The sequence below is a fragment of the Alexandromys fortis genome, unplaced genomic scaffold (assembly GCF_014885135.2).
Source record: "Alexandromys fortis isolate MF-2015 unplaced genomic scaffold, M_Fortis_MF-2015_v1.1 scaffold_20, whole genome shotgun sequence".
Classification (NCBI taxonomy): Eukaryota; Metazoa; Chordata; class Mammalia; order Rodentia; family Cricetidae; genus Alexandromys; species Alexandromys fortis.
In genome coordinates, this window is record NW_026067903.1 from 3,582,491 (window position 1) to 3,608,056 (window position 25,566).

Genomic DNA, 25,566 nt, shown 5'->3' on the forward strand with positions numbered 1-25,566 from the left:
TCCATAAGGATGTGCACACTTGCAAACATGCATACACACATACATGCCCCAACTCCCCATCCCAATGCAACAGGAACAATAACAAAATCTAAACAATGCACTCTGAACATTCGTCTCTACATGCCTTCAAGCAGCTGTAGGGATTCATTCTCTTGGGCAAATGCAGAGGCATAAAACTGTCGGGTCATTTGACAAATAGGGGCTTAGCTGAGACACCACAATATTGTTACCTGAAGTTGGCTATAGCAGGGCTTCGTTTCTATTGGGAGCAAATGAGATTCCCACTTGCGACCATCTTTGCCGACACTTGGGACTGTCAATTTTTACCACTGCAGTGTGGTTTTATTGTGGGTTGGAGCTGCCTTTTCCTAATGGAGTGGCGACACCGAAAATCTCTTTGTATGCTTTATGGCCGTTAATATGTCTTCTTTAGGAAGAATTATTCAGTTATGCCTTTATAAGCAACTGTGTTGTCTTATGGGGGGGGACAGAGACACAGAGATGACAGAGACAGCAGACTGGAGGATAAGGGAGATGCCTCTGTGTTGACACATACCCTCAGGAACCTGTCTTTGGCTTTGGAATGAAGGTCCCAGGATACCTTTTGTGAAATGTCCACCATTTGAACATCTTGAGGAGCTTGAGTTTGGTTCCACAGGCCTCATTTGTTGGATACTTATGACGTAAGAGGTGCTTTATGGTTCTTGACATACAGTTGCAAGCCGCATAATGTTTCCATTAACAAAAGATCACACACATGATGCCAGGCACATAAGAGTTTCACAGAGCAGAACAATTGTAGTTGCCCATTGATCTCACAGCATCACAGTTCAATACGTTGCTCGTGCGATTCTGACAGCACTGGTGTACACAAACCTACTGTGCCCTCAGGCGCCTAAAAGTCCAGCATGAACAACCATGTGTAGGAACTAATATTTATGAAAAAAATAGTCGTGTTACCGGTTTGTGTATTAGCTGCATTTTAAATTGTCATAGAGGTATATATGCTTACTTCTGAAAACATGTTGACAAAAAACAGGGCACAAGTTCCACCAGGAGCAACAATGTCATACATCTGCTTATCAGGTTTCTTGCAGGCATCATTTTCTCTTGTGCTTGATTCAACCCCATAGCATTTTATTTATTGTAGTCCTAAGAGCAGTAGGGTATGGCATGCACATAGGTATATATGCCATACATATATGTGTCATATATATATATGACATAGATATTTCTATATTTCTATCTCTACATCTCTATCTGTATCTATATCAACAGCCTAGGTGTGCAGAAGTACATGCCGTCTGAGTTTGTACATGGTATAGTCTATGATGCCTGCAGAGATGACAAAATCACCATATGATTCATTTCTCAGAGCCTATTTCTGTCAGTAAGAGGCACACGGCCATGCTGAGGCTTTCAGGCTCACAATGATCCTATTAGGTAGGTGCTATTTTATTCATCTTCCCATTGAAGAAGCCAAAGCACCGAGAGACTGTGTAACTTGTCACCGTCACACAGTGGGGTCAGTGGCAATGCAGGCTGGCGTAGGCATCAATGCATGAAGCCCAACACACCCCTGCCTCCCTCTGCAGCTCCCCTTGGCCATGTGGCATCATCTGCTAAGAAGCCACATACCCCGTGTTCCGGGAGCCCAGAGCGGAGGGTGACTAATGCTGATAGCTTGTGGTTCATTCATAGCACAGGAATGAAACACACGCCCTACAGAAGACAGCCTTGCAGACAGTCTGTGTTCCCCTTCAGGACTGGATATTACAGAAAACAGAGCAGAGTGTGACTCCAGTCCCAGCTCCTTAAGGAGTAGCCTTTCCATGGCTGAGGTCACCTGTGGGCAAGTGCATTGCTGTTAAACTATAATATTTCCATGTTACTTTTAGACAGACTTAGGCTTGTCTTTCTCTGCCCTGGAAGTCGGTCATGCTCTGACTCTTGGACACTGAAATGTAGATACAAATAACAGGGGGTCTGTTCCCAGTTAGAGACTCGAATGTCCATTCAGAACTGCCGCTTCCTGCTTTGGCAACAAGGCAGTTGACACTTCTCTCATCCTGAGCCCCCAAAGGAGGACACTTAGTAGCAAGAATCTTGGTAGGGTAGTATGGAGAGGTGGTGGCATCCTTAGGAGGTAGGGGCTAATGGGAGAGTATTAGGACATCACCCTGAGAAGAAAATTAAGATTTCTTCTGATGGGAGTGAGTGAATTAGCTACCACATGGGTTGGTTGCTATGCAGCAAGTTTGTTTTCTTAATTTACTCTTGTCCCTCACTGTAGTGATATTTTATTTGTATTTTAATAAATAAAGCTTGCCTGAAGGTCAGTGCAAAGCAGCCACACTAGTCAGCCATACAGGCCGGGCAGTGGTGGCACACACCTTTAATCCCAGCAGCTACACTAGTTAGCCATAGAGGCCGGGCAGTGGTGGTGCATGCCTTTAATCCCAGCACTAGAGGGGCATATAAAATGGGATGAGACAGGAACTCGTTCTCTTTCAGTCTGACGATTTCACAGAGGTAAGAGCTCTCTAGTAGCTTGGCTGATTTGCTTTTCTGATCTTCAGGTTGAACCCCAATATCTGTCTCTAGGTTTTTATTATTCATGCTACACCGCCCCCACCCTCACACAAGCTCAGTTACCCACCATGAAGTCCTCACCAGAAGCTAATGCTAACATCATGTTATCAGACTTCAGGGAACGTAAGCCAAAAGAACCTCTTTTCTTGAAGACTCTAATGTAGGCATTTTGTTACAACAAGGCAAAATGCACTGAGACTCATCCTAGGATTCTGACGTGAGCGATATAAGGCTCCCTCAGATCTTACAATTAGGAACAGGAAATAATATCATTCCATCACGTAACGAGGAAGAGGCAAAAAGATAAACAAGTCTTGACATGTGACTCCAAGAAAGATTTATACTTTCCTTTTTAGATTGGAGCAGGAATGTCTTGGGGAGTGTTGCCAGTGTGATCCAGTTTGGGAAACCAGCCAGACGGATACCCAAGTCTACCCAGCTTGGGCAGTATAGGAGTGGGTTTAAAATGAGATTCAGTGTACATTGGGAAGGATTTTGCCCTCTTCACCGAGAAGGAAAACACTATGACTAGCTTCTTTCCATCTCCGTTGATGAGGAAGAAGGCATTGATGAAACCAGGCCTATTGTCTACCTGGAATGTTTGGACACAGGAACCTGTTGGAGGATTTTGCCATTGAGGCCAAGTTCATTTTTAAATATTCTGCCTTCTGCACTGTAGAGGAAGTGATGACCCCATATGGGAGCTTCCTGAGAACAGCCGTGATTCGCCTTTGATTGCACAGAAAGAGAATCTAGGGGTTCCCGGACCACCAGCGGGGTGGCAGTAATACAGGGCTGGCTGACAGGAAGAAAGATTCCTGTTACAGAGAGCACTGTTGATATCTTTCATCTCAAGCATATGGAGGTTACAGAACATAACATCCAACCAGATATCCAGATAGCCAAGACCTTTACAGAGGGCGCTAAGCCAGATTAGCCTTCCTGTACACATCCTGCCAGGTCTGATACCTATCCCCAGATAGGAAACTCACCCATGGATATAAGGTAAAGACCAAGAGCCCCTCCTTGACTAGTCTACTTTGTACAAGTTCATGTTAGGCCATCTCAAAACCAGGACTGATTGGAATAGAAGAAAGCAGTGTAAATACTGTCACAGGTTGCTAAAGAAAAGACCCAGGAGGCAGTGAGCAAAAGCTCAAGAATTAGAAGCTTCTCTGTGTGGGAGACCTCACACAGGACTCCAGGGTGATTCTGTGTCAGGCTCAGAATATAGCTATTACCCTGTGCCGGCATCAAGGATGCCAAGTGGTGAGCCCTCAGAAACCACAAGGAGCTGATTTTTGTTATGGGGGAGAACATTGAATACCCAACCCTAGGTGGACCATTTATCTTTTACAGCTGTAGCCACTTCATCAAGATGGGCAAGAAAGCTAGCCCATGGCTGGAGGGAAGTATGGCACGTGACTGAGTAGTTTAGGTCTCCGATGGGCACCATCTGGTCCCACAGCATACACATAAGCAGGTTTTTGCGGATGCCAAGAAGAGTTGGGCACCTGCTTCAGGCAATGGGGGAAAGCCTGGCATATCATGGGAAGGCTCTTACTATCACCCAGAATGGAGCCATCAGGTTCTGGGGTGAGTTTGGCTACCTGTCCACTGAATGGAACAGCCCTCCACCATCTGGTGAGCTGCGTTTCAAATGCCAGGCGGCTGTGGAAACCCTGACCACCATTCCGCTGTGATTTGTGTCTGAAGTGGATGACCCTCCCTTTCCAGCTGAGCTCAGTAGGAGAGTTTGCCCTAGTACATGGGTTTGCTCAGGGAACCATGATCTTGAACAGGACTAGTGTTGGGCTTCTGAACAGAAGCAGAAGACTCACCTGGGGGACATTTAATAGGACCCAAAGACACAGAAAGAAGCAGAAGCAGCTGGTGGAGAAAACTCACCAAGAGCAAGAGCTGTTGAAGGTCATACTAATCCACTCCCAAGCTGATATAAAGACATTACCTTTTGAAATGACCCTCCAAGCCGGGCAATGGTGGCGCATGCCTTTAATCCCAGCACTCGGGAGGCAGAGGCAGGCAGATCTCTGTGAGTTCGAGACCAGCCTGGTCTACAAGAGCTAGTGCCAGGACAGGCTCCAAAGCCACAGAGAAACCCTGTCTCGAAAAAAAAAAAAAAAAAAAAAAAGGAAATGACCCTCTAATGAAGAACCTAAGTGGAGACCTCAGCATCCTATCAACTCCTTTACTGCCAGAGACCAAGAATGTTCTGAGAATATTCCATCCTAAACAAGCTCCCACCACAACCAACCAATTCTGAAAGGCCCTGGTGGCCAGTAGTGTCCCCAAGCCTTCTGCTCTGAAACCCCAACTAGAGGCCAGTACCTTCAGGCTGTTCCAGGCATCTGAGGTGGCCCTGAGGTTTGAAAATCCTTCTGTCAAGACTGTACTCTGGCCCATGCCCTTGAGTGTAGACCACTACTGTCTAAACTCTTCAGTTTCAAGAGACTTCAGGCAAGCGCTCAGATACGTAGGGGAAGAGGACTCAGTGCATTCGAGAGGGCTCAGAAGGATAAAGGGTGTGTGTGGAGAGGCGTGCGAACAGGGAGTGGTACATAGACCATGTCACAGTCACGGAAGCAGCAGGAACGGGGTACCATGGAAGTTTAAGTCTAATGACATGCCCACAACCACTGGGTTGAGACAGTCAGTGGCGATGTTTGGTTGATAAGGCCACCTCCAGAGTATCAGAAGCCTGGCAGGCAAAAAGAGGGAGAAGGAACAAGAGTCCATGGTGGTCCAGCCTTGTTGGAGCCCTCTGCCTCCGGAGCCCCGCCCTCAATTATCCCCAAATGAGTCTGATACCACTGCTGTAAGCATCACTAACATCACGGTACAGCCTCTTTAGGACTGCTTATGGTATTCCTGCATCCAAGCTTCCTCATCTCCAAGGTGCTGAGTGAATTCAGAACTCTATGAATTCAGAATACCTTTTACTTTGAAGGATACTTCAAGTCATATGTGGCAAGGCCACAGGATCTGACCCTTCTACCAGAGGTGTGCCAAATTGCTGGCCAAGGCCTTAGAGAAGAGCCCTGGACACATTCCAGATAAAACTCAGTGAGATGAGCTGAGGACCAGTACCCTGACTCCTGCAAAAGAACTGGAGGAATCTGTGGTCCACCTTGGGCTTACTCCCCATCAGAGAGCTTTATGAGGTTTCGCAGGCTGGCCTCATACCAGACAGACCAAACTGGACTCTGTCCCTTGCTCATCTATTTTCTTGTGCAGAACCAGCCTTTGAGAATCTTCCAAGCCATAAAATGAGATCCAACCGTGTTGGCAGAACATTTGGATGAGTTGGAGGCAAGGTGTTGAAACTGGTGAGGGCACCAGGAAGAGGCAGGAAGGATGCAAGTGTGTGGCGGTGAGCAGACACAGAAGGACTAAGGGGAGCCTCATGCAAAGACCACCCCAGGGTTATTCTCCAGGGTTACTGCTATTGGTTATTCTCCAGAGTCAGCCCTAACTCCTGCCATTGGTTTCTAAATGAAGGAGCCCCTGTCCAGACTCATTTGCTGAGGTAAGCGGCTTAGTCACTGTTCCATTGCTGTGAAGAGACGTCACAACCACAGCAACTCTTATGAAAGAAAGCATTTAGCTGGGTCTCGCTGACGGTTTTCAGAGGTTTCGTCCTTGGTCATCACGGTGTGGAGCATGGTGGCGAGTGCGGTGCTGGGGCAGGAGCGGAGAGATACATCCTGATTCACTGACCAAAAGAAAAACACTGGAGGCCCGGTGTGGGCTATTTAAAACCTCAGAGCCCAAGGCCAGTGACCTGTGTCCTTCAACGATGCCACACCTAATCCTTCTAGTCCTATCAAAGAGTTCTACGCCTTGGTTACTAAGCATTTGACTATATGAAGCTATGGGGACCACTTTATTCAAATCTCTACAGTAAGGGAATTCCGATGATAGAATTCTTTCAAAATTATAATCTTGAAAGTAACACAGAATAAGAGACTTTGGGGGCAGAGATCCATATACTTCACCATGTGTTTAACGTGGACATTTTGACCCCACACTCCCCAATCTGCCCTACCCTCTATAACCTGGTGAGCCCTGTTCTCCTCTCTACCCCTACATTGATGGTCCCCAACTTCTGATGGCCCAGTGTGACGTTCCCCTTACAATGGTGTGAAGATTATACTCACTCGCCAGAAACTGGACTTTGAGCTTGGATGTCAACATTTTCCTAGCTTGGTCTGGAGTCAAGACCCAGCCACAGAAGAAGTAAGATGTGACTGCCTCACTGAATAAGGTACTGAGCCACATGGCGAGCATAGACAAGAATAATATAAGTTATAAGAGTTAATAAGAAGCCTGAGCTAATGGACCAATCAGTTTATAATTAATGTAGGCCTCTGTGTGACTTCTTTGGGACTTAACAATTGCAGGAACCAGACAGGACAGAAACCCAGACAACAGAGTACCAGGAAGTCTCCTGTGAGACTGTGGCTTCTAGCTATGACAGGGAAGCTAAACCCATAAAACTCAACACACAACCTCCTCAACAAGACCTGAGCAATCAAGAGTACCAGTTGACATGCCGATGTAGATGGGGGAAGGATGTGACCCCACCACTAGATGAAGAGCCTCAGGTAGGTAAAAACTGCCGAGAGAGGGAGAACTGGTCTTTCTCAGGGATAAACTACCTAATTAGTTATTCAATACCAAGTAGTCATCCCTGAAATCATATAATACAGGAAACAGTAAACAGACCCAGCAGGTTGTATTTGTGTGTTTATTGTGTGTGTGTATGTGTGTAATAATAATGATTAAAGAAAAGGAGAACATGGTTTTGAGAGGGAGGATGGTAGAGGACATGGAGATGAAGGAGATATATAGATAAATTTTAATCAAAAATTAAAATATTAATTTTTAAAAATTTATGTGTATGATTCTGTGTATGTACGCCTTCAGATGCCAGAAGAGGGACTCAGATCTGGAGCTAAAATTATAGGCAGTTGTGAGCTGCCTAACGTGGGTGTTGGGAACAGAACGTGGGGCCTCTGGAAGAGCAGCCAGCAGTCATGATTGCTGAATGATTTCCACTTTTTGAACTTGGCTTCTGCCCGGCACAGTGCCCTTCAGAGTCATCTGAGTTGTGTCTGTGTCTTGATCCTCTTGCTGCCAAGGACTTTTCTTCTCTAAGAGTGAGAAACACAGCTGGATTATCTACCAACTGAAGGACACTCATGTGGTCTCCAGGGAGAGTCATGGATTATAGACTGGACACAAACGCTTACAAGACAGTTTCAGCTCTTTGAAGTAAACAATACAGGGGCAGGAGAGTTGGACCTGAGGGAAGATGTGTATTTACCTTCTTAAGCAAATGTCAGCTCTTTCTCCATAGTGGCCATTTTACCTTCTCATCAGCAATATACAAATGAGCCAGGGGTTACCTGTCCTCCAGGGATTTAGTGCTGCTGGTTCTTACATCCAGCTCTCCTAGGAAATGCACAGTGCTGCTTTACTGGGGTCTTCACTTCTATTTCCATATTGCAAAATGATATCACACACACACGAACATGCATGCAGAAGCCAGAGCAGGAGTGGCTGTCTTCTATTTTTCTCTGCCTCATCATCTTGAAACAAGGGCTCTCACTGAGCCTGAAGTCCACTGTTCTGGCTAGGCCGACTAACCACGGAGTTCACCCAGCCTCACCCCTACCCTCCAGGGCACTGGCAGCCATGCTGAGTGTTGATGTGGGGTCCGGGGAGCCTAACTCAGGTCAGAGTGCTTGCAGAGTTAACTAAGCACGCTTACCCAAATGGACCACTTCTTCAGTGTTTTTCTCCCTCTGCTGAAGCACTGCTCATGGATTTGCTTTCTCATTACTGTGTGCTGTATGTATGTGTGCACGCATGCGTGTGTGGAGGTCAAAGGACAACCCTTCAGGGTGAGTTCTTTCCTGCCTCCTGTAGGTAGGTTCCAGAGCCACCCTGCCAGCCATTTCCTGTTTGACTTTTATCTGCATTGCTTATTTCTTGATGCTAAGTTACATTCTGGGTATAAGTTATTTGGAAAATATGGGATTTGCCAACATTTTATCCAAACCATATATTTCTCTTCTTCTCTCCTCTCCTCTCCTCTCCTCTCCTCTCCTCTCCTCTCCTCTCCTCTCCTCTCCTCTCCCCTCCTCTCCTCTCCTCTCCTCTCCTCTCCTCTCCTCTCCTCTCCTCTCCTCTCCTCTCTCTTTCTCCCCTCCCCTCTACTCCCCTCCTGTCTTGTTCTCACTCCCTCCTCTCTTCCCCACCTCCCTCATCCTCTCCCTCTCTCTTCTATCCCCCCTCCCTTTCCTTTGGCTTATACTTTTGGTGTTAGACCCAAGGTCATAACATTTTCTCTTAGGGTTTTATGTATTTCCCATTTCAATTCATGGTCCATTTTGAGTTAAGCACTGCTTTATATTTCATGAAAAATTGTTCAGTTTCATTACACTCTTTTTTGTGTGTGTGTCACTTGCATTATTATGTGGGGTTTCTAGGCAGTGGATTGTACTCAGTGATTTTAAAATGCTACATAGCCTTGCATTCCTTAGATAAATTCTACTTGATTGTGACTTTGCCACGGCGCCCCCCCCCCCCCCCGCCCCACCACAAAGCAGGCAGGGGAGAAATACCAGTGTTGTGTATTTGCTTTGTTTTGTTTGAAGATCACACAAGGTCTCACTACATAGTCCAGGTAGGTCTCACACTCATAACCCTCCTCTCTCAGCTGCTGAGATTCCAGGTATGTGCTCAACAAACTGGATTACCAATGTTTCCTATTTTTTGAGGCAGGGATTCTCTTTGTAGCCCTAGCTTCCCTGGAACTCACTATAAAAACAAGACTAGCCTCGAACTCACAGAGATCTGATTGCCTCTGCCTCTTAAGTGTTGGGATTAGAGGTGTGCACCACCATACCGAACTCCAGTGTTTTCTTGAGGAACGTTCTATCTGCATTCACAAGGGACATGGTCCCTAGCTTATTTTCTTGTTTGTTCAGAGGATAATGCTGCCCTCATAAAATCAGCTGGAATGTACTTCCCCTTTCTTTTACTTTCCACAAGGACTGCATAAAGAGGGAGGTATTTCTTCCTTCAATATTTGGCAGAATTCAGAATTCATCAATTAAACCATCTGGATCTGGGCTTTTGTAGTTTCCATTTGTAAATTCAAATCCCTGTATCAGAGAACTCTTCAGGCTCTTTTACCCCATGCGAGTCTGATTGATTGTGGTTATTAAATAGCTGGTCCATCTCATCTGAGTTCTTGAATTTACATGGACACAGTTGGTCATAGAACTTTCTTATGACCCTTGTAATGGCAAAGAGCTGTGTAGTAGTCTTCTTTGTTGTTACAGACAATTCGTGTCTTTTTCGAGGGGTCTCTCTCAACTAGGTTTGTCAGTTTGCTTGATTCAAGAATCACCTTCTGCCTAGTCAGCTTTTCTCCATGTTTTGCTTGTTTGTTTTGTTTTGCTTTCAAATTTGTTGGTTTATGCTACTCTTCTTATTGAAGACAAGGACTCACTAGATATGCCTGGGAAGCCTGGGACTCACTACATGACCAGGTTGGCCTTGAACTAACAGAGATCTGATTGCCTTTCCCTTCCCAGAGCTCCAATTAAAAGCATGGGCCACCATGGCTGCTATGTTTGTTCTATGAATTAATTTTGTTCTTCCATTTCTCTTCTCATCTCTTTATCTCCCTTTTATTCCCCACCCCCTCCATCTGTGTGTACAGACCAAAAATCGCTCCTTAGTTGCTTTCCACCTTTTTTTTTTTTTTTTTTTTTTTTTTTGAGACAGAGCATTCCATTAGACCTGGAACTCATCGATTCTGATAGGCTGGCCGGCCCATGAGATCTAGGGAGCCGCTTGTTTTGGCCCCTGGCCCCCAGTGATGGAGTTATAGATACCTGGTTTTACATAGATGCTAGAGCCAGGGTTCTGAACTCAGGTCCTCCTGTTTGTACAGCAGGCTGTTTAGTAATGGAGCCATTTCCCCAGCCCTTCTTTCTACCTTTAAAAATGTGTGTGTGTGTGTGTGTGTGTGTGTGTGAATAAGAGTTTGTGCCGGTGTGTGCAGTACCTGAGGTCAAAAGAGGTCTCCCAGAATTAGAGTCACAAGCAGTTGTGAGTCCCCTGATGTGGGTGCTGGGAACTGAACTCAGGTCCTCTGCAACAGCCCAGCCGCATCTCAACTGCTGAGTCATCCTTCTGTGGTGGGAGCTGGGTGGTGGCATGGGACACTTTGTTTTTCTGATGTGAGTATCTGCTGCTGCGGGGTTCTCAAGGCACTACAGCCACCATAGAGCATAGCACCTGAAACACGCTCTCAGCTTCATTCAGCCAATACAGTCTCTAATCCTCCTGGAGACGTCCTTTCTGACCCAAGGGTTACTTAGAAGTTTGTTATTCAATTTCTAAACTCCAGAGATCTTTTTTTTTCCCCAAAGTTTTTCTGTTTCTAATTTAATTTTGGTTCATTTGGATTTCTCCACATTTGTTTAATGAAGCAACATTTGGTCTATCTTGGTACGTGTTCAATAGGTACTTGAAAATCGGATTCTGATATTGCTGTGAGGCGCGTTCTATAAATGTCAATCAGATTCTGTTGGCTGCTAGTGCGTTTTAGCTCTTTGACATCTTTGCTGCGTCTCAGCTCGCCGGTTTATCACTGAGGAAGGCGCAGTGAGGACTCCTCTTGGTTCTTCAGGGTGTGCTGCACAGACTTGGAAGCTCCTGCTTTTCAGTGTGCACACATATAGAATTGTTATCTGTTCTTGGGGGAATTGATCTTTTATCTTCCTGAATGTCACTCTATCTTCCTGGTACGATTTTGGACTCTGACATATACTTTGTAATCACTTTGGCTTTCTTTAAATTACTGTTTGTGCCAAATATAAGTTTCTGTTTTACTTTTAACCTACTTACAGGATTAGGTTTCTGGTAAGTGTCTCTTGTGACAGCATGTATTTAGGCTGCTTTTTTTTTTTTTTTTTTTTTTAAATCCTGCTTGATGGTAAGACCCTGTTGCTGAAGACATCACATGCTTTTGGTTACAGAATTTGAGAAATCAAGCTGGTATTGGCCCGGAAGCTTTCTTCCTGCTGACTAGAGTTCATAGTACCAGAGGAAGGAAAAATCATCAACAGTTTTACAGCTGCCAACTTTGGGAGCCACAGTCACAACTGACCTGGCAAGCTGTGCCTATGGGTGCAATGGTGTCATTTCTGATTGGCTTTAAGGCCGTTCCACAGGAGGAAACTCAAGCCTGGTACTGCAAATCTGGCCAGAACCAGGGTTGGGGAGCTCTGAGGCTCCACAGGTGAACCCACTCTTCTTACTTTGCTAAACGGGCACTGTATCAAACTGTCTTCTTAACCTGCATCTCTACACCCATAGTTTAGTGCGGCTTTCCGTTCTCATCAGAGAAGCATCTTTGTTCCGTGGGTAGTTAATACTAAGATTCACAACAGGCCCAAGTGCAGAGAATGAAAGTCTGGAGAATGATCGGACATTAGTGGGACTTCTGTGCCACACCCCCAAGGGTAAGCCAAGGCTCAGCAAACATTGTGGAAGGCGGAGGCAGAAAGATTCTAAGAGCCAGAGGTCAGGAAGGACTGGGGTGAAACAGTGTCTTCTGGATGTGGCAGGACCTTTGAACTCTGGAACTCAAAGAACCAAGCACAGCCATAGTAACACTGTAGTATAGATGCGGGAGGGGAGGCACATGAGCCCCCACCCCTAGATGAGGAGCTGTTGATGGTTGATGGCTGCCAGGCGAAGAAGAGTTGGTTTTCTTTAGGGATATCCTGCTGGGTAGTTTTACGGCAATTAACACAAGCCAAAGTAGGCTCTGTGGAAGCACTAATTTCCCTAATTTGTGATGATGGAGGAGGGAGGGCCCAGTCCACTGGGTTCCATAAGAAAGCAGGCTGAGCAAGCCGCGAGGAGCAAGGCAGTGAGCAGCACCCCTCTGTGGACCCTGCATCAGTTCCTGCCTCCAGGACTCTGCCCCGATAGAGTTCCTCTCTCGACTTCCTGCACTGACGAAGAGTGATGTGGACGTGTAAGTCAAACAAGCCCTTTTATTTCCAGGTTGCATTTTGGTCATAACTAGGACAGGTATGGTCTCTGGTAGCCTGGCCCATACTTCAGCAGACGAACCCACACCCACCCACCACACACATGCACGTGTGGGCAGCACTAAATGGCCTCTGTGATTTATAAAAATAATAAGAGGACATGAATTTGGAAGTCAATACAGGGACGAGTTGGGGTGTGGGGTAATTACGAACAAAACTGTACACACGTATGGTGTTCTCAAAGACTACATAAGCATATTATAATTTAAAAGATATTGCCCTGGGGAGATGAGTCAGTGATTGGGAGAGGGCACTGTTCTTGGGAGAGCAAGTTTGTTTTCCAGCACCTGTGTATTCAGACAACTCACAAATGCTTATAACTCCAGCTCCAGAGGATCTGACACCTCTGACCTCAGCCAGCATCTGCACTCTGTGCAAGTACCCACACACAGACACACACACCTAGTTATAAATAAATAAAAAACCCCATTGGACAACCTCTGTGTCATTGTCAGATAATTTGTATTTAACAGAATAGTGTGTGTGTGTGTGTGTGTGTGTCTGTGTATGTGAGTGTATGTGTGTGTGTGTCTATGTTTAGGCTTAATGTATCATTCTACAATCTGTTTTCTGTTTGTTCACTCACTCCTTTTGGTTGTTCCTGTTCATCTTTTCTATCTTCTTTTGAATTAGATGAACACTTTGTTCAGTATATTACTTTATTTCATCTAATATTCCTTTTTATTTCTTTGCAATGTGTGTCGTAAACACTTTAGGGATCCTACAATGGAAATTTATCTTTCCAGAATGTGCACGTGAAATTTTACTCTGTGTGGTTCTCTTTATTTGCTCTCCCAGTTTGCAGCGTATCTGTGTTTTTGTACTCGGTGTGCAGATGCTAAGCCTCAACGACACTGGGAGATTATGCAGTTTTAATATGTCAGACATTACCGTCTCTCCCCAGTTAGCTGCCATTTCCTTTATGCCTTCCTTTATCCCTCATACTCTCCAGTTTCTGTGCTGATATTATTTCCTTCCTGTTAGTGCTACTTGAGTAATTCTTCCCTAGCGGGGTCTCTTGACAGCATGCCCCCCCTTTCTTAGATATCATCCCCACTTAGCGTCCTCCCTGAAGGACAGTTTCATTGGAAATAGAATTTAAGATGAACACTTTTTCTTTGACACTTAAAAAACAGAGTCCCACTTCCAGACACATCTATGACTCCTGCTGAGGACTCCATAGGGCTTTTCAGATCAGTCCCACATGGCCAGTCTAGGATTCCAGGTGGAGGCCTAAGAAGAGATGTCAGGGTGGGGGGACACCACATAGCCTTAAGTAGTTCGTAGAAGAAGATGTTATTTGGGTTTTAGGGCAGAAAGTTCCTTATGGGGCAAAACAGGTTGGGTTGATGCCACCTGGGGTGAAGCTGGGGATCTAGCTACGACTTCTCTGCAGGTTTGGCAACTAATTCAGAGTGGTTTCGAGGCATTTCTTTGCTTCTGAGATGGTGCAGGACATCTTTATTCTTAGCCACCATTTTCAGAAAAACGTCTGCATCCCAATGGGAAGCTGGCCTAATTTCACAGTGACTCTTAGTTAACACGCACATCCTTTGAGTCTGGCCCTTCGCAGCTTGTCACTAAACTCCTTACAGGAATGGCTAGCCTTTTCCAAGGAAGGATGGTCTGGCCAAGAAGGTGGACACCTGGCTGTCCTTGATTACTTGGCTGGCAACTTACTGAAATCATTGAACTTGCTTTGAAATAAATTATCCCTTACCTCGGATGCCCCAGAGAGGTTCTGGGTTTCCCCGAGCCAAGACAGCTCCAGGTTTCCAAACCTTCCAGGCACAGATTTCTGATGACAGTTCTCTTTAGTCAAAAGAGCAGAAACCAGAAAGGTAAGAGCTAAAGGGCCCCAGAGGAGGGAGCCCCCTTTTCCATTCTGCTGTTTACTGGGCCACGGGAAGAATTAGCATTCTGCCTGCAAGCACAGTTCTACTTTTCCCTTTGTTTTGAGAGCAGAATCACTCATCTGGAAATTACGGGGTAATATAAATGAATCCCGTGTCCTGTTACCGCCCCTGTTCTTGCGATGCCTGCCGCTGCCATAATCACCATCTAAGCACACAGAGAAAGCCTCGAAAATGGCTTACTGTCATTTCTGTCCCGTGATGGAGCTAATGATGATATACATAAAACCAATTCCAAAGCCTGGGGTAGGAAACTGCAGCAAAACGAGTATCCAAGATCCAACTAGAGCAATAGCACAGAGCCAGGGCGTGGTGCCTGTCAGCGTGGCACTCTGCGAGCACACGTGGATCCCACGTCTTCTATGTTGGCCACAACCTTTGTCTGTGAGCCTTTCCATCCACACCTACATTATTTGTAGGCAAAGAATTCATACAAATGAAACAAGATCAGTGTGTGAAAAGTTGCCTGAGAAGGCAGAGCTCATACCTCCATCACTCACTGCCCTGGCTTTGCCTAACAGACTGCAGGCTCTGTTTTCCCCTCTATGATGGTTTCCATGATCGCTTCCCACCCCCGCCCCAAATGTGCCCTTTGCAGGAAGGATCCTACCTGCCTTCCTTGGTAGCATTCACTTGCTTACTGTAGGACTCTTAACAAATGCAAATGGACGGTCCCAGCCAGTGGTCCACACCCTTTCCCACCACCTGGGAATTGAGAAGTAGCCACACACCTGGGCACAGCTGAAGCTCTCCCTCACGCATGGCTCCCTCAGCACAGTGGTGGGAACACAATTCTTGCTCATCCTGTTTGAATGTCTCCCTTTTGCCCAAACCGCACTGAGACTAAGGATTAGGGTCAAAGAAGGAACAAGAGTTCACATTTCAGATCCAGCAATCCCTACTGAGAACCCCAAAGGCCGGTTAATCTTGCCTGACACTCTTGATTCTCTTGAACAAAACACATAACCTCCTCACCTCAGCTAAATACCTGGGGTTATGGAAACAACTTCCTAGCCAACTGGAAAGAGGAGAGCATAAATTTCTTCAATACCAGGTCAAAGATGAAGTGAGCATTAAGTGTCCGTTAGCAACGAGTCAAGCACACAATCCCACAAGGCAGACAACCTGCGGACACCTGTGTTCTCTGAGCAAAGCAACTGCCAGCACTTTCTGCCCTTGTCTCCTGAGCACAAAGCAAAGCAAATGGAGCAGCTTCTACCCATGAGCGTAGGAGGAGGTCAGGGATATTGAGAGTTGATCCCTGTGGCCACTGGTGGGCTGTGGAATCCCAGGTTCCAGAACTTCTCTACTGTAGGACAGTAGAGATGTAGGGCAGTAATAGCCTACTTTGCAGGGATTCCACGAGAATGGGACAGGAGCTGTAGATTGGGCGACCCAGGCAAACCAAGGGGCCTATATACCTTAGCTGTCTCTCCAGCACAGTGGCCGCCTAGCGGTGGTGCCAAAAGCTTACACACACTGAATGCCTGTGACTGTCTCAGTCACCCCCATTTTACAGTAGATGAAGCTGAGGTTAAGGGCAGTTTGGTGGCCTGTCCAAAAACAGACAAAAATAATCAAAGCCAGCTTTGTGTATTTGATGCCTATGTATCACACACACACAGACACACAGACACATACACTCACGTGTGCATACACACATTCTGTCTCATGCACACACACACACACACACACACACTCATGCATACATGCACACATACATGCAGAGTGATTCATTTGAATTACAGTGACATACTCCTATACAAAATGGCAAACTGGGAGCTTCATTGACCTGGGACCTCCCATCTCTCAGCCACAGTGTTTCTTTTTTGACCTCTTGGATTTAAGCCTTCCCCAAAGAAAGCAGTAGATGGTCCTGGACATGTGACAGGAATTCAGTTAACACCCAATGGATTGACATGGAAATTCACAGAAGAGAGCAGAATCAAATCCTTTCCAGAATACGTGAGCCATCCATCTGAAGGCACTATGTTCCCTCCCAAAGCTCTGAGAATCATGCTTCACATAAAGTAAGTTTTTTGGGGGACACAATGAGGATCATGATCTCCAGCTAATAAACATCGCTAATATCCTAAGAATGTCTTGTGGATGTAAGGAAATTTTTCCAGGGTCTCCAAGTGTGCTAAAGGAATGGCTTCCTGTGTTGCTGCCACAAAAGTCTGCAAAACTGGAGGTTTTGAAAAGAGTGTGGAACAGTCTATGGCCACAGTGTTAGGAAGGGCTGCATCTTGGCCAAGGCTTGGGGTGTTAACAGTTGTTCTGAGTCCCTCTGTGCGTCTGAAGGTGAGAGAAGCAAGGGCTAGCAGCTTCTGTATGTAGATAATCCATGTAGAGGTACCCTGTAGAAAGGGACATTGTAGGAAGCCGTCCTCAATGGGATGGTGTGAAGAGATGGTGAGAGCCCAAAGATGTGCAGCCAATGGAAAGCAGTGAGCCTGGCCTCTCTCTGCTCTGGATTCCTGATCTGATGATGCTCATGATGTGACCTTTCACCTCTCTTCTCCTTCCCTCATCCTCATCCTTCCCACTCCCTCTTTTTCTCCTCATCCTTTACCGTAATCTCTCCCTCTACTTCTTGGCTCCTATGGTGATGCCATCTCCCACAGTTTTCTCGCCAGAGTCCCTTCCCTTCCACCACCATAACTCTGACTGAAGGAAACCCCTCCCCGCTTTATTCTGTTATAGCAATGGGTACCTGACTAAATGGAGAGATGTTCTTAGCCCAGAGCAAATGGGATTGGGAATGAATGAAAGCAAAACACAGGGAGTCTGACTGATTTCAAGGACTTAAATAGAACGTCTTGGTCTAGGCCTGTGGGGGTGGATGTGGAATTTGTACTTAAATGAAAAGTCTCTCGCATGTCCAAAGGGATTAGAACAGAGTCTAAGGTTAAGAAAGCCCACATTTAATGTCCCACCTGCCACTTCCTTGATTTTCCTAAGCCGTAGTTTAAAATAAAACCAATATACACCTCAAAAGGATGTTGAATTGATGATTTGGGGTAATGCACACAAAGGTACTTTGCTTAGTACTCAGTGGATATGTGTAGGAAACTCTCCATGCGTGCTGGCCACCACTGGTCTCTGTATAAATTCTCATATTGCTATTCTGTCAGCATATTATTGTAAAGCGCTATGAATTTTCAGACACATGGCGAGCCATGCCTAAGTGTCACTTGGTGTGTGTGGTGGCCGGCTCCCAAAACACCTCGAGAAGAACAACAAACAGACCAGGTCTTGTGTCGCAGGTGAGAGAACAGGAGTGTGGGATCATAAAGGCTGTTCTGTCTCTAGTGCTATCTAGCTCACCCTGCAGGAATCCAAAAGCAAAAACGCTCCAGAGGAAGAGCTAGGTGCCAGCCTGTCCGTGAGAGCAGGCAAGAATGTGCTTGGCCTGTGTGGTCGAGTTCACTCCTTTACTTGTTTGAGAGGACACAAATGGACTTTGTGACATTGCAGGCTGTGACTTCAAAAGCATTTCTAGAGGAGGCTGGACCTAGGACCAGGTGAAGGGCCCAGAGCTATTGTTTCAGAAGAAGCTCAAGACTCACAGGTGTCATTGTTGGACCGTTTGTGCAGGGGTGTCTGTGAGCTTGGAAAAGTGGATGTAAGGATAAAATAATCTGGCATGCATGAGGCCTTAGGTTCTCCCTTTAGTTCCCACTACCCCCAGCCCCCCAAGAAACCAAGGAAAATAAGATCAAAGGAGACGGCTGGCCTGCCACTTCCTACCCCCTGTTCCGTACCACACTTGTCCCACCTGAGCTCCTGGTCTGCACACTGACCTTTAGTTACTGGGACTATGAGGGGCGGTAAAAACAGTCTAGACTGCTGTAGTCTTGTGGAGTCAGACTGAACAACTTTGCCATGGCTGTAGATTTGGGTCTCTCATGGCTGTCTCCTGAGGGGACAGTCGCTCTAGAGCTACCACAGTGCAAGTCAGTCATGAAGCTCTATGGAAGGAAGTAGGTATGTCTGTTAGGGGCCCACGAGAAGGCCTAGAGCAGAGGACAGAGTACCTGCCCCGCACAGTGTGGAAGGGAACAGGATGAAATTGAAAGGAGGAGGCTGGTGTGTGGCTCTGTCATGGAGGCTACCCTGCCCGCATTTCATGTTACTCCCTCTACTGCTGCCTGTCCCTTGTATCCTAATAGTTTTCAGTGAGCTTTCCTTGCTCGTTGACTTGTGTATCCCCGGGGAGACTGAAACCACTTACTTGCCCTTGCTTTCCCAGTTTACCAAGTTTAGCACAGTGGCTGCCCACTTGGGTAGGTTGTGTCAAGTCTGAGGGCATTTGACCATTCTTGACCTTCAGTATCAACTTGGTGACTACCTTGAACGCAACAGAAATTTAACAAATGCTCACAAAGGAATACACACATGCAGGGTTATGGGTGCTTTAACATGACAACTGCCAGGCTAGGAAATCCAGACCATTCAGCCGTGGTACCAGGGGCACCATGCCCCTACTTCATAGATGGAGAAATGTCAGGACAGTGCTCAGTACAGTGCTGCTTGGTTCCTGCCCACTCAGTAACAACTGAGGATGGATACAGTAATGATGGGGTAATAATGATGCTATTCTACCCAAAGTCAGGCAATGCCCAACACCACCACCAGGGCTTCAGCCCAGGCAGACTTGGCTCCTATTAGCCCGCCTCACAAAGCCGTATCTGTCCTAGGAAAGCAGTAACCAGAGGCCTCTGGAGACCACCATCAACAGGTCCCACACAATGGATAACTTCACTGGTGAGTCGTGAAATTTTGGAGCCACTCTTAAATATTTCAGGGAGAGAAGTGTGGAGACGTATCTCACAGCTGCCTGCCATGCTTTGTTAAATAGAGTGCAAGTGAAGGCAAGCACTGTGAGGCAGGGGCATGCCTCCCACTTACCTCTTTGCTCTGTCCTTCTCATCTTCATCCATTAGATTTTCTCTGCAGTTTTGCCTGCAAAACAAAATGGGGAAAAAAATCTGATGGTTGCAGTCTGTTTCTAGATCTTTCTTGCAGATCTGTACGGGTGTCACTATTTTGGTCTCATCTAACATGCATGCTTCAATTTAGTGGTTCTTGAACTTACTGACCACAACAGCTCCCCTTCCCCCTGGATTCCAAAGTGTTCTTGTTCACGTGAGTTAGAACAGTTATGTTTCGGTACAAGCATTCATCACATTGGGCCTGCCTAACCTTCTGAAAGGGCAGTCCACTTGTCATCCGAAAGTCATCTGCTTAGGAACCACACGGTCAAAGTGAAATCCCGGTGAACCTTTCTGATGGCGCTGGAAGGTGGCTCAGTGCTTATCAGCCTGAGGACCTGAGTTTGGATTTCTGGCACTCACGTGAGAGCTGAGCATAGTAGCATGTGTGTGTGTGTGTGTGTGTGTGTGTGTGTGTGTAAAACCCCAACACTGGGGAGCACAAGCAGGTAGATACTAGGACTCACTGGACTACAAGTCTAGCTGAAACAGTGAGCTCCAGGTTCAATGAGGGACCTTACCTCCACTCCCCTCAGAAAAAAAAGAGATGGAGAACAATAGAGAAAAGATGTATAAATTTCTGGCCTCCTTATGTGCTCAATGGGCAAAGGCCCCCACCCACATGTGTGCACACATATAACACACACACACACACACACAGAGAGAGAGAGAGAGAGAGAGAGAGAGAGAGAGAGAGAGAGAGAGAGAAACCTCACACTGTTTCAGGTGTGTTTATGATTTTTGTATTGGACCACAATGACAGATCCTTGGGGGCTGAAAGTTGCACATATCTGGTGCTATTATAAGTCATCAGATGCTTAAGCAGTTTCTAGAAAAGTTCACTGTAACCCCAGGGAATGCGTCTTTTTGTTTTTAAGTGAACAATCATTACTTTTTCAAAAGTAGATCTAGGTGTATCCTAACCACGTGTTGAGATTGTCCTAAAGACCCTTCTCAATGAAGCAGCGTTTCTGTCCTAAACCAGATACCAGGAAGCTCCTTCTGGCAGATGCCTGTGATATCCTGAGGACTTGTCCATTCAAAGACATGTGACCAGGAAAGACTCAGCCCCAAAGAAGTGTGACCCATATAGACCTTCCTGAAAGCTCATGGATATGAAAGACAATACAATCATTCTGGAATGTTCTTGTATCCCAAATTCTACCACTTGGAGCCTCTACTCTCTGGGCCACGGGCCCCAAAGATGCAGTTTCCCTATCTACCCTGGGTGGCCCTGGGTTTTCTTCCCACAGCAGAGCACATCCTGATTCTTTCTTCTATCATGCACCACCTGCCTGCCTGCAGTGCTCCCCTGACAGCCAGCAGCCAAGGAGAAACAGCCTCGGAGAGCCCACGAGGAAGAGCCCACTGGGGTAAAAGAAGCAGACAGTGGCAGTGTCTGAGCAGGCAAAAGGGCTGAGCTAGGCTGGGGCCAGTGGGGACAACGAACCAGCCTCCCCATCATGCTTTGCTCTTCCCCAGACGTCTGAACTCCACCCTTGACCCGTGCTGGCAAATACACTGCGTCTTTGAAGTTTCAGATGAAAGTTTTCCCAAGGCGGATTCGTCTTGTGATCTTGGTTGCTTCCATGCCCAAGCTCATAGCTGAGCCAGAGGAAGGGCAGGAAATTCTGCAGCCACTGCGGCTGCTCATCTCCATGGCCCTCTGGGCCAGTGGTGGGTGGGTTTAGGGGTAGACGCACAAGGAGCTCCACTTAACAGCTAAGGTTCGCATCACATCCACATCGGGGCTAGCACCTGCACAGGCACGCCCTTGATGCTTTCCGGATGGAATCTGCTCAGGGCTTTTGAGGAAAAGACCTTAGGGGCATTCAGTGAGGCCCTGCCTGGGTCCTGTGCCGCCACCAAGGGCTGTGGCAGTAAGACATGTCCACGGGAGGAGTGAGGGTCCAGTAAGCTGTGTCTACAACGCCCCTGGACAGAGCACACTCGCAGGGGGGATGGAATGGTCCGGTACTAGATCCTGACTGCGTGAGTTGTGGGACGGATGCATAGTAAGCCAAGCATCCAAAGCCAATAGCTATGACTTATTTATCTGCATTTATAACTATTTGAATGCACAAAGCCTGGGTGACCTGCACTCATTTTCTTTTCTTCCCCTCCCTCCAATGTCTCTGCCACCATTCCTTCCCCCGATTAGCCTAATTGCTCCCCCTGAAAAGCAAGAATCCCAGCTCCCCAGCAACCCAGAGAGCATTTTTGTCCCCACTGCTTTGTCACCTCTGCCATTTCCCATGTCTTCCCTACGCATTATTTTCTTAGTATAAAAACTGGTAAGGTACGTATAAGAATCATAGTGTTGTAACATTCGTGACTGTGGACTTCAGTGGCATGGCGTTCATCCACCCTACTGTGCAACCACCCCCAGCATCCTTCTGCAGAACGCTAATCCTCCTCAAAGTTACAACTCGATATCCCTGTCCTCCACTGTCTCTAGCCCTAGCGACTCTTGTTTTACTATCTGTGTGGTTTTGCCCATGAATTTAGATATTAAAGTGTTAAAGTATTGTCCTCTGAAGATGGTTTCTTTTGCTTAGTCTTGATGCCTGTGAGACTTCACCATTCTGTACCATGTGACAGTATTTCCTTCCTTTTAAAGGCCGAGTGATAGCCCGCCGTCAGTTATAACGCATCTTGTTTGTTGGCTCGTCTTTCAATGCACACTTGGTTTCATTAAAGGACTAACAGGAATTCAGGAAGAAGTTAAAAAAATTGTGGAGGCATGCAATAAAGAAATAATGAAGGACTATAATTGCTTTACACAATTATATAGAGTTTCCAACGAGGAAACTCTGAGCAGCTGTTTTCCCACGACCTGAGAAAGACGGTGGAGAGAAATCAGTGGAGAGAAGGGAATTTCTGCTTGGGGTTGGAGAAACACCCATTGGTGGGATTCACCACGAGGGTGGAGTGCGAAGGGGAGCCGAGGTCTTCCCTCCAAATAACCAGAGTCCTAAGGCTTGGGGTAGCCGGGACTCTACAGACGGCAGAGGGTACTGTGAGGATACCTGAAGGAAGGTTCACTTTGCAAAGGTGTGTGGGCCACAGAGAACTAGGTGGGATGGGGTCACCACCGGGGTCGGCAACAGTAAAGGTAAGGGGTTAGAGGAAAAGTGGTTTCCCACACCTGGAAGTGACGGACACACAGGAGAAGCAGCCTTTGATAAACCGAGAGACAAACCAAGACGGGATCCAAGAAGTGAATACCCATTGCCTCATTCTCCCCGTCTCCCCAAGAGAACTACAGGAGGGGAGGGTTACTATCAGCAGCCAAGCAAGGAGGCAGGTTTAGCTATTTTGGGTCGGAACAATCTCTGTAGAAGGAACAGTCCTCAGGTTGCCAACAGCCAAAGCTGCAATGGACATTTTCTCCACATACTGTCGACATTCACACTCAGATCAGGAGGGCAGGCTTTGCCACTTCCGGCGGTCCTTGACATGGCCATGCTCATGCGGAGAGCACACTCACTCCTGTGGATTTGGGGAGGAGTATCCCAGAGGTCACGTGGCTTCCCCAACACTGTGCCGTCACTATAACCCATCTTGTGGAGGGTGGCCTTATTTTTAAAAATAAGACTATGGTAGTGATTAACTTATTTTTTAAAATTATTTTATTATTCCCCCCTTTCGTGTGTGTGTGTGTGTGTGTGTGTGTGTGTGCTGTGCACGCACATGTGTGCACCATACTGCACACGTGGAGGTCAGAGGACAATTTGCAGGAGTTGGTTCTCTCCTTCAACCCTGTGGGTCTTGGGATCTCAGGTGGTCAGATTTGGTAACAAGTTCCTTTTACCTGCTGAGTCTGGTGAACTCATCTTTAAGTGGGAAGTTAGTTTCCCGATAAGGAACGGCATATTGCCATGTGCTATGTACACAGTGTAAGAGTCATATCTAACACGTAGCACATGTAATAAAGCACGGGCGTGTCAATTATATTTCCACAGCATGTGCAATGCGTTCTTTCAGCTTCCAGACACCCTTTCATCTGGAGAACGAATAAATTTAAAGCAGATGCAGTTTCTAATCCGAATGAAAGGTCACGTGTGAAAATTTCCGTGACTTCACGTTGACACCAGTGGACTCATCGCCCGGCACTCAGAAGCACCTGGGCACGTGTTGCGCATTCCTTAAGGGAGCATAGCTGACCCGCATCTGAAGTAACAGCATTTTCCGCGCTCTGAAACACCATGCCGACCTGTCTTTGTTCCAACGACATCCTTTTAAATTTCCTACACATTTACATACTTTCTCTTTCTTAGTGTCTGTCTCTCGTTCTTTCTCTTAAACATATATCCTTTACATATTTATTTTTAAATGTGTGTGTCTCTGTGTGTATGTGTACATGTGTGTGGATGCAGACAGAGTCCAGAAGAGGGCTCAGATCTCCTGGGGCTGGAGTTACAGGCAGTTGTGAGCCCCATAATTTGGGCGCTGGGAAGTGGACTCGGGCCTCTGCAAAAGCAGCGAGCAGCTGAGACACTTCTCTATATCTTCTCCCCTCCTCTCCCCTTACCTCCCCCTCTCTATGTGACAGGGTTTTATTACTGTAGTCCAAGCTGGACTTAACCTCTGGGCTCAACTCTGTCACCATCCTGCCTCAGTCTCCCCAGATGCCCAGCTTGCAGCAATTCTCAACAGTACTGTGGTGTAGATCTTCTGATGTTATTTTTACTTAAGATTGTCTTGTCTGTACTCACTTAGTTAGAGTTGTTAGTACCATGACGAAACACCATGGCCCAAAGTGATTTGTCTTATATATCCTGAGTCACAGTCCACTGGAGGAAGCCAAGGCAGGGACTTAAACCCGGTAGGAACCAGAAGACGGGAACTGACAGAGGACCTGGAAGGGTGCTGCTTACTGGTCGACTCCTCATTGGTTGGTTAACTTGCTTTCCTATAGCACCCATGACCACCAGCATAGGGGTGGCCCAACCCACAAATGGACCGAGCTCTCCCACGTCAATCACTAATTAAGAAAATGCCCTACAGGCTTGCGCATAGCCTGATCTTAGGGGGCATTTTTTCCAATTGAGGTTCCTTCCTCGCGGATGACTCTAGCTTATGTCAAGTTAACACAAAGACCAGCCAAGACACTCAATTTGTATATTTCCATGAAAAATTAAAATTAGCCTGTCAGGTTTCATAAAGATACTTTCTGTGATTTTTATCGCCATTGTGATGTTGGGTCTAGGACTCAGATTGGGGAAACTGATGTGCTAAGGGTCTGGTCCATGACTAGGACATTTTTCCCTACGGCTCCTTCTAAGTTCTGTGATGTGGCGGCTAAGAAGCCAAGACGGAGGGTGGAGTTGATGCAGAGGAGATGAAGTCAGGGTAGTTGGGAACCCATCAGGGATATGGGGACATTTTGGGTTTTTATCCAAGTAGGGTGGGAAGGCACTGGAGGTTTTGGGCAGAGGAGTGACAGACTCTAGCCTCCAAGGATAGCTGAAGCTTTTAACGGGTTAAATTTACAAAGCCAGGGTCACAGCCGACACAGAAACAGCTGGCCAGGCGTGAGCATAGTGTGTCTTCACAAGTCCGGACACCCAGACACTCTTTATGATATAATCATGAGGCATGAAGGAGAGACAGGGACAGGAATGGGGGTGAGCAGGGACTATCCTGGGCTGACCCCCTATCTGCATCTCCTGCCATTGCTAACATCGCTCGCTGAGAGCGTGGAGAATTCAGGGTAACACCGTTTATGTAATATATTTCAAGGTACAATTATATCCTCACAGCTAAAATGAAAGGAAGAACTGCATGCTGTGCGTGCAGGAATTACCCGCTGACGAGAACCCTCGGGGACAGAAAGGGTAGCCCGTGCCCAAGGATCCCTTCACCACTTCTCGGCCACAGACAGGTTTTGGTAAACCA

The 25,566-nt window shown here is 46.7% G+C and overlaps 1 protein-coding gene across 4 annotated transcripts in view; it reads right to left on the reverse strand.

Moving 5' to 3' along the window:
* Positions 1-25,566, reverse strand: part of Npas2 (neuronal PAS domain protein 2) — a 185,840-nt gene that overhangs the window by 88,540 nt on the left and 71,734 nt on the right. For all 4 annotated transcript variants that reach the window (XM_050134744.1, XM_050134746.1, XM_050134747.1 and 1 more), the window contains one exon: positions 19,583-19,636. In XM_050134744.1, coding sequence (XP_049990701.1) covers positions 19,583-19,636 — 54 coding nt within the window. The remainder of the gene's footprint in view (positions 1-19,582; positions 19,637-25,566) is intronic.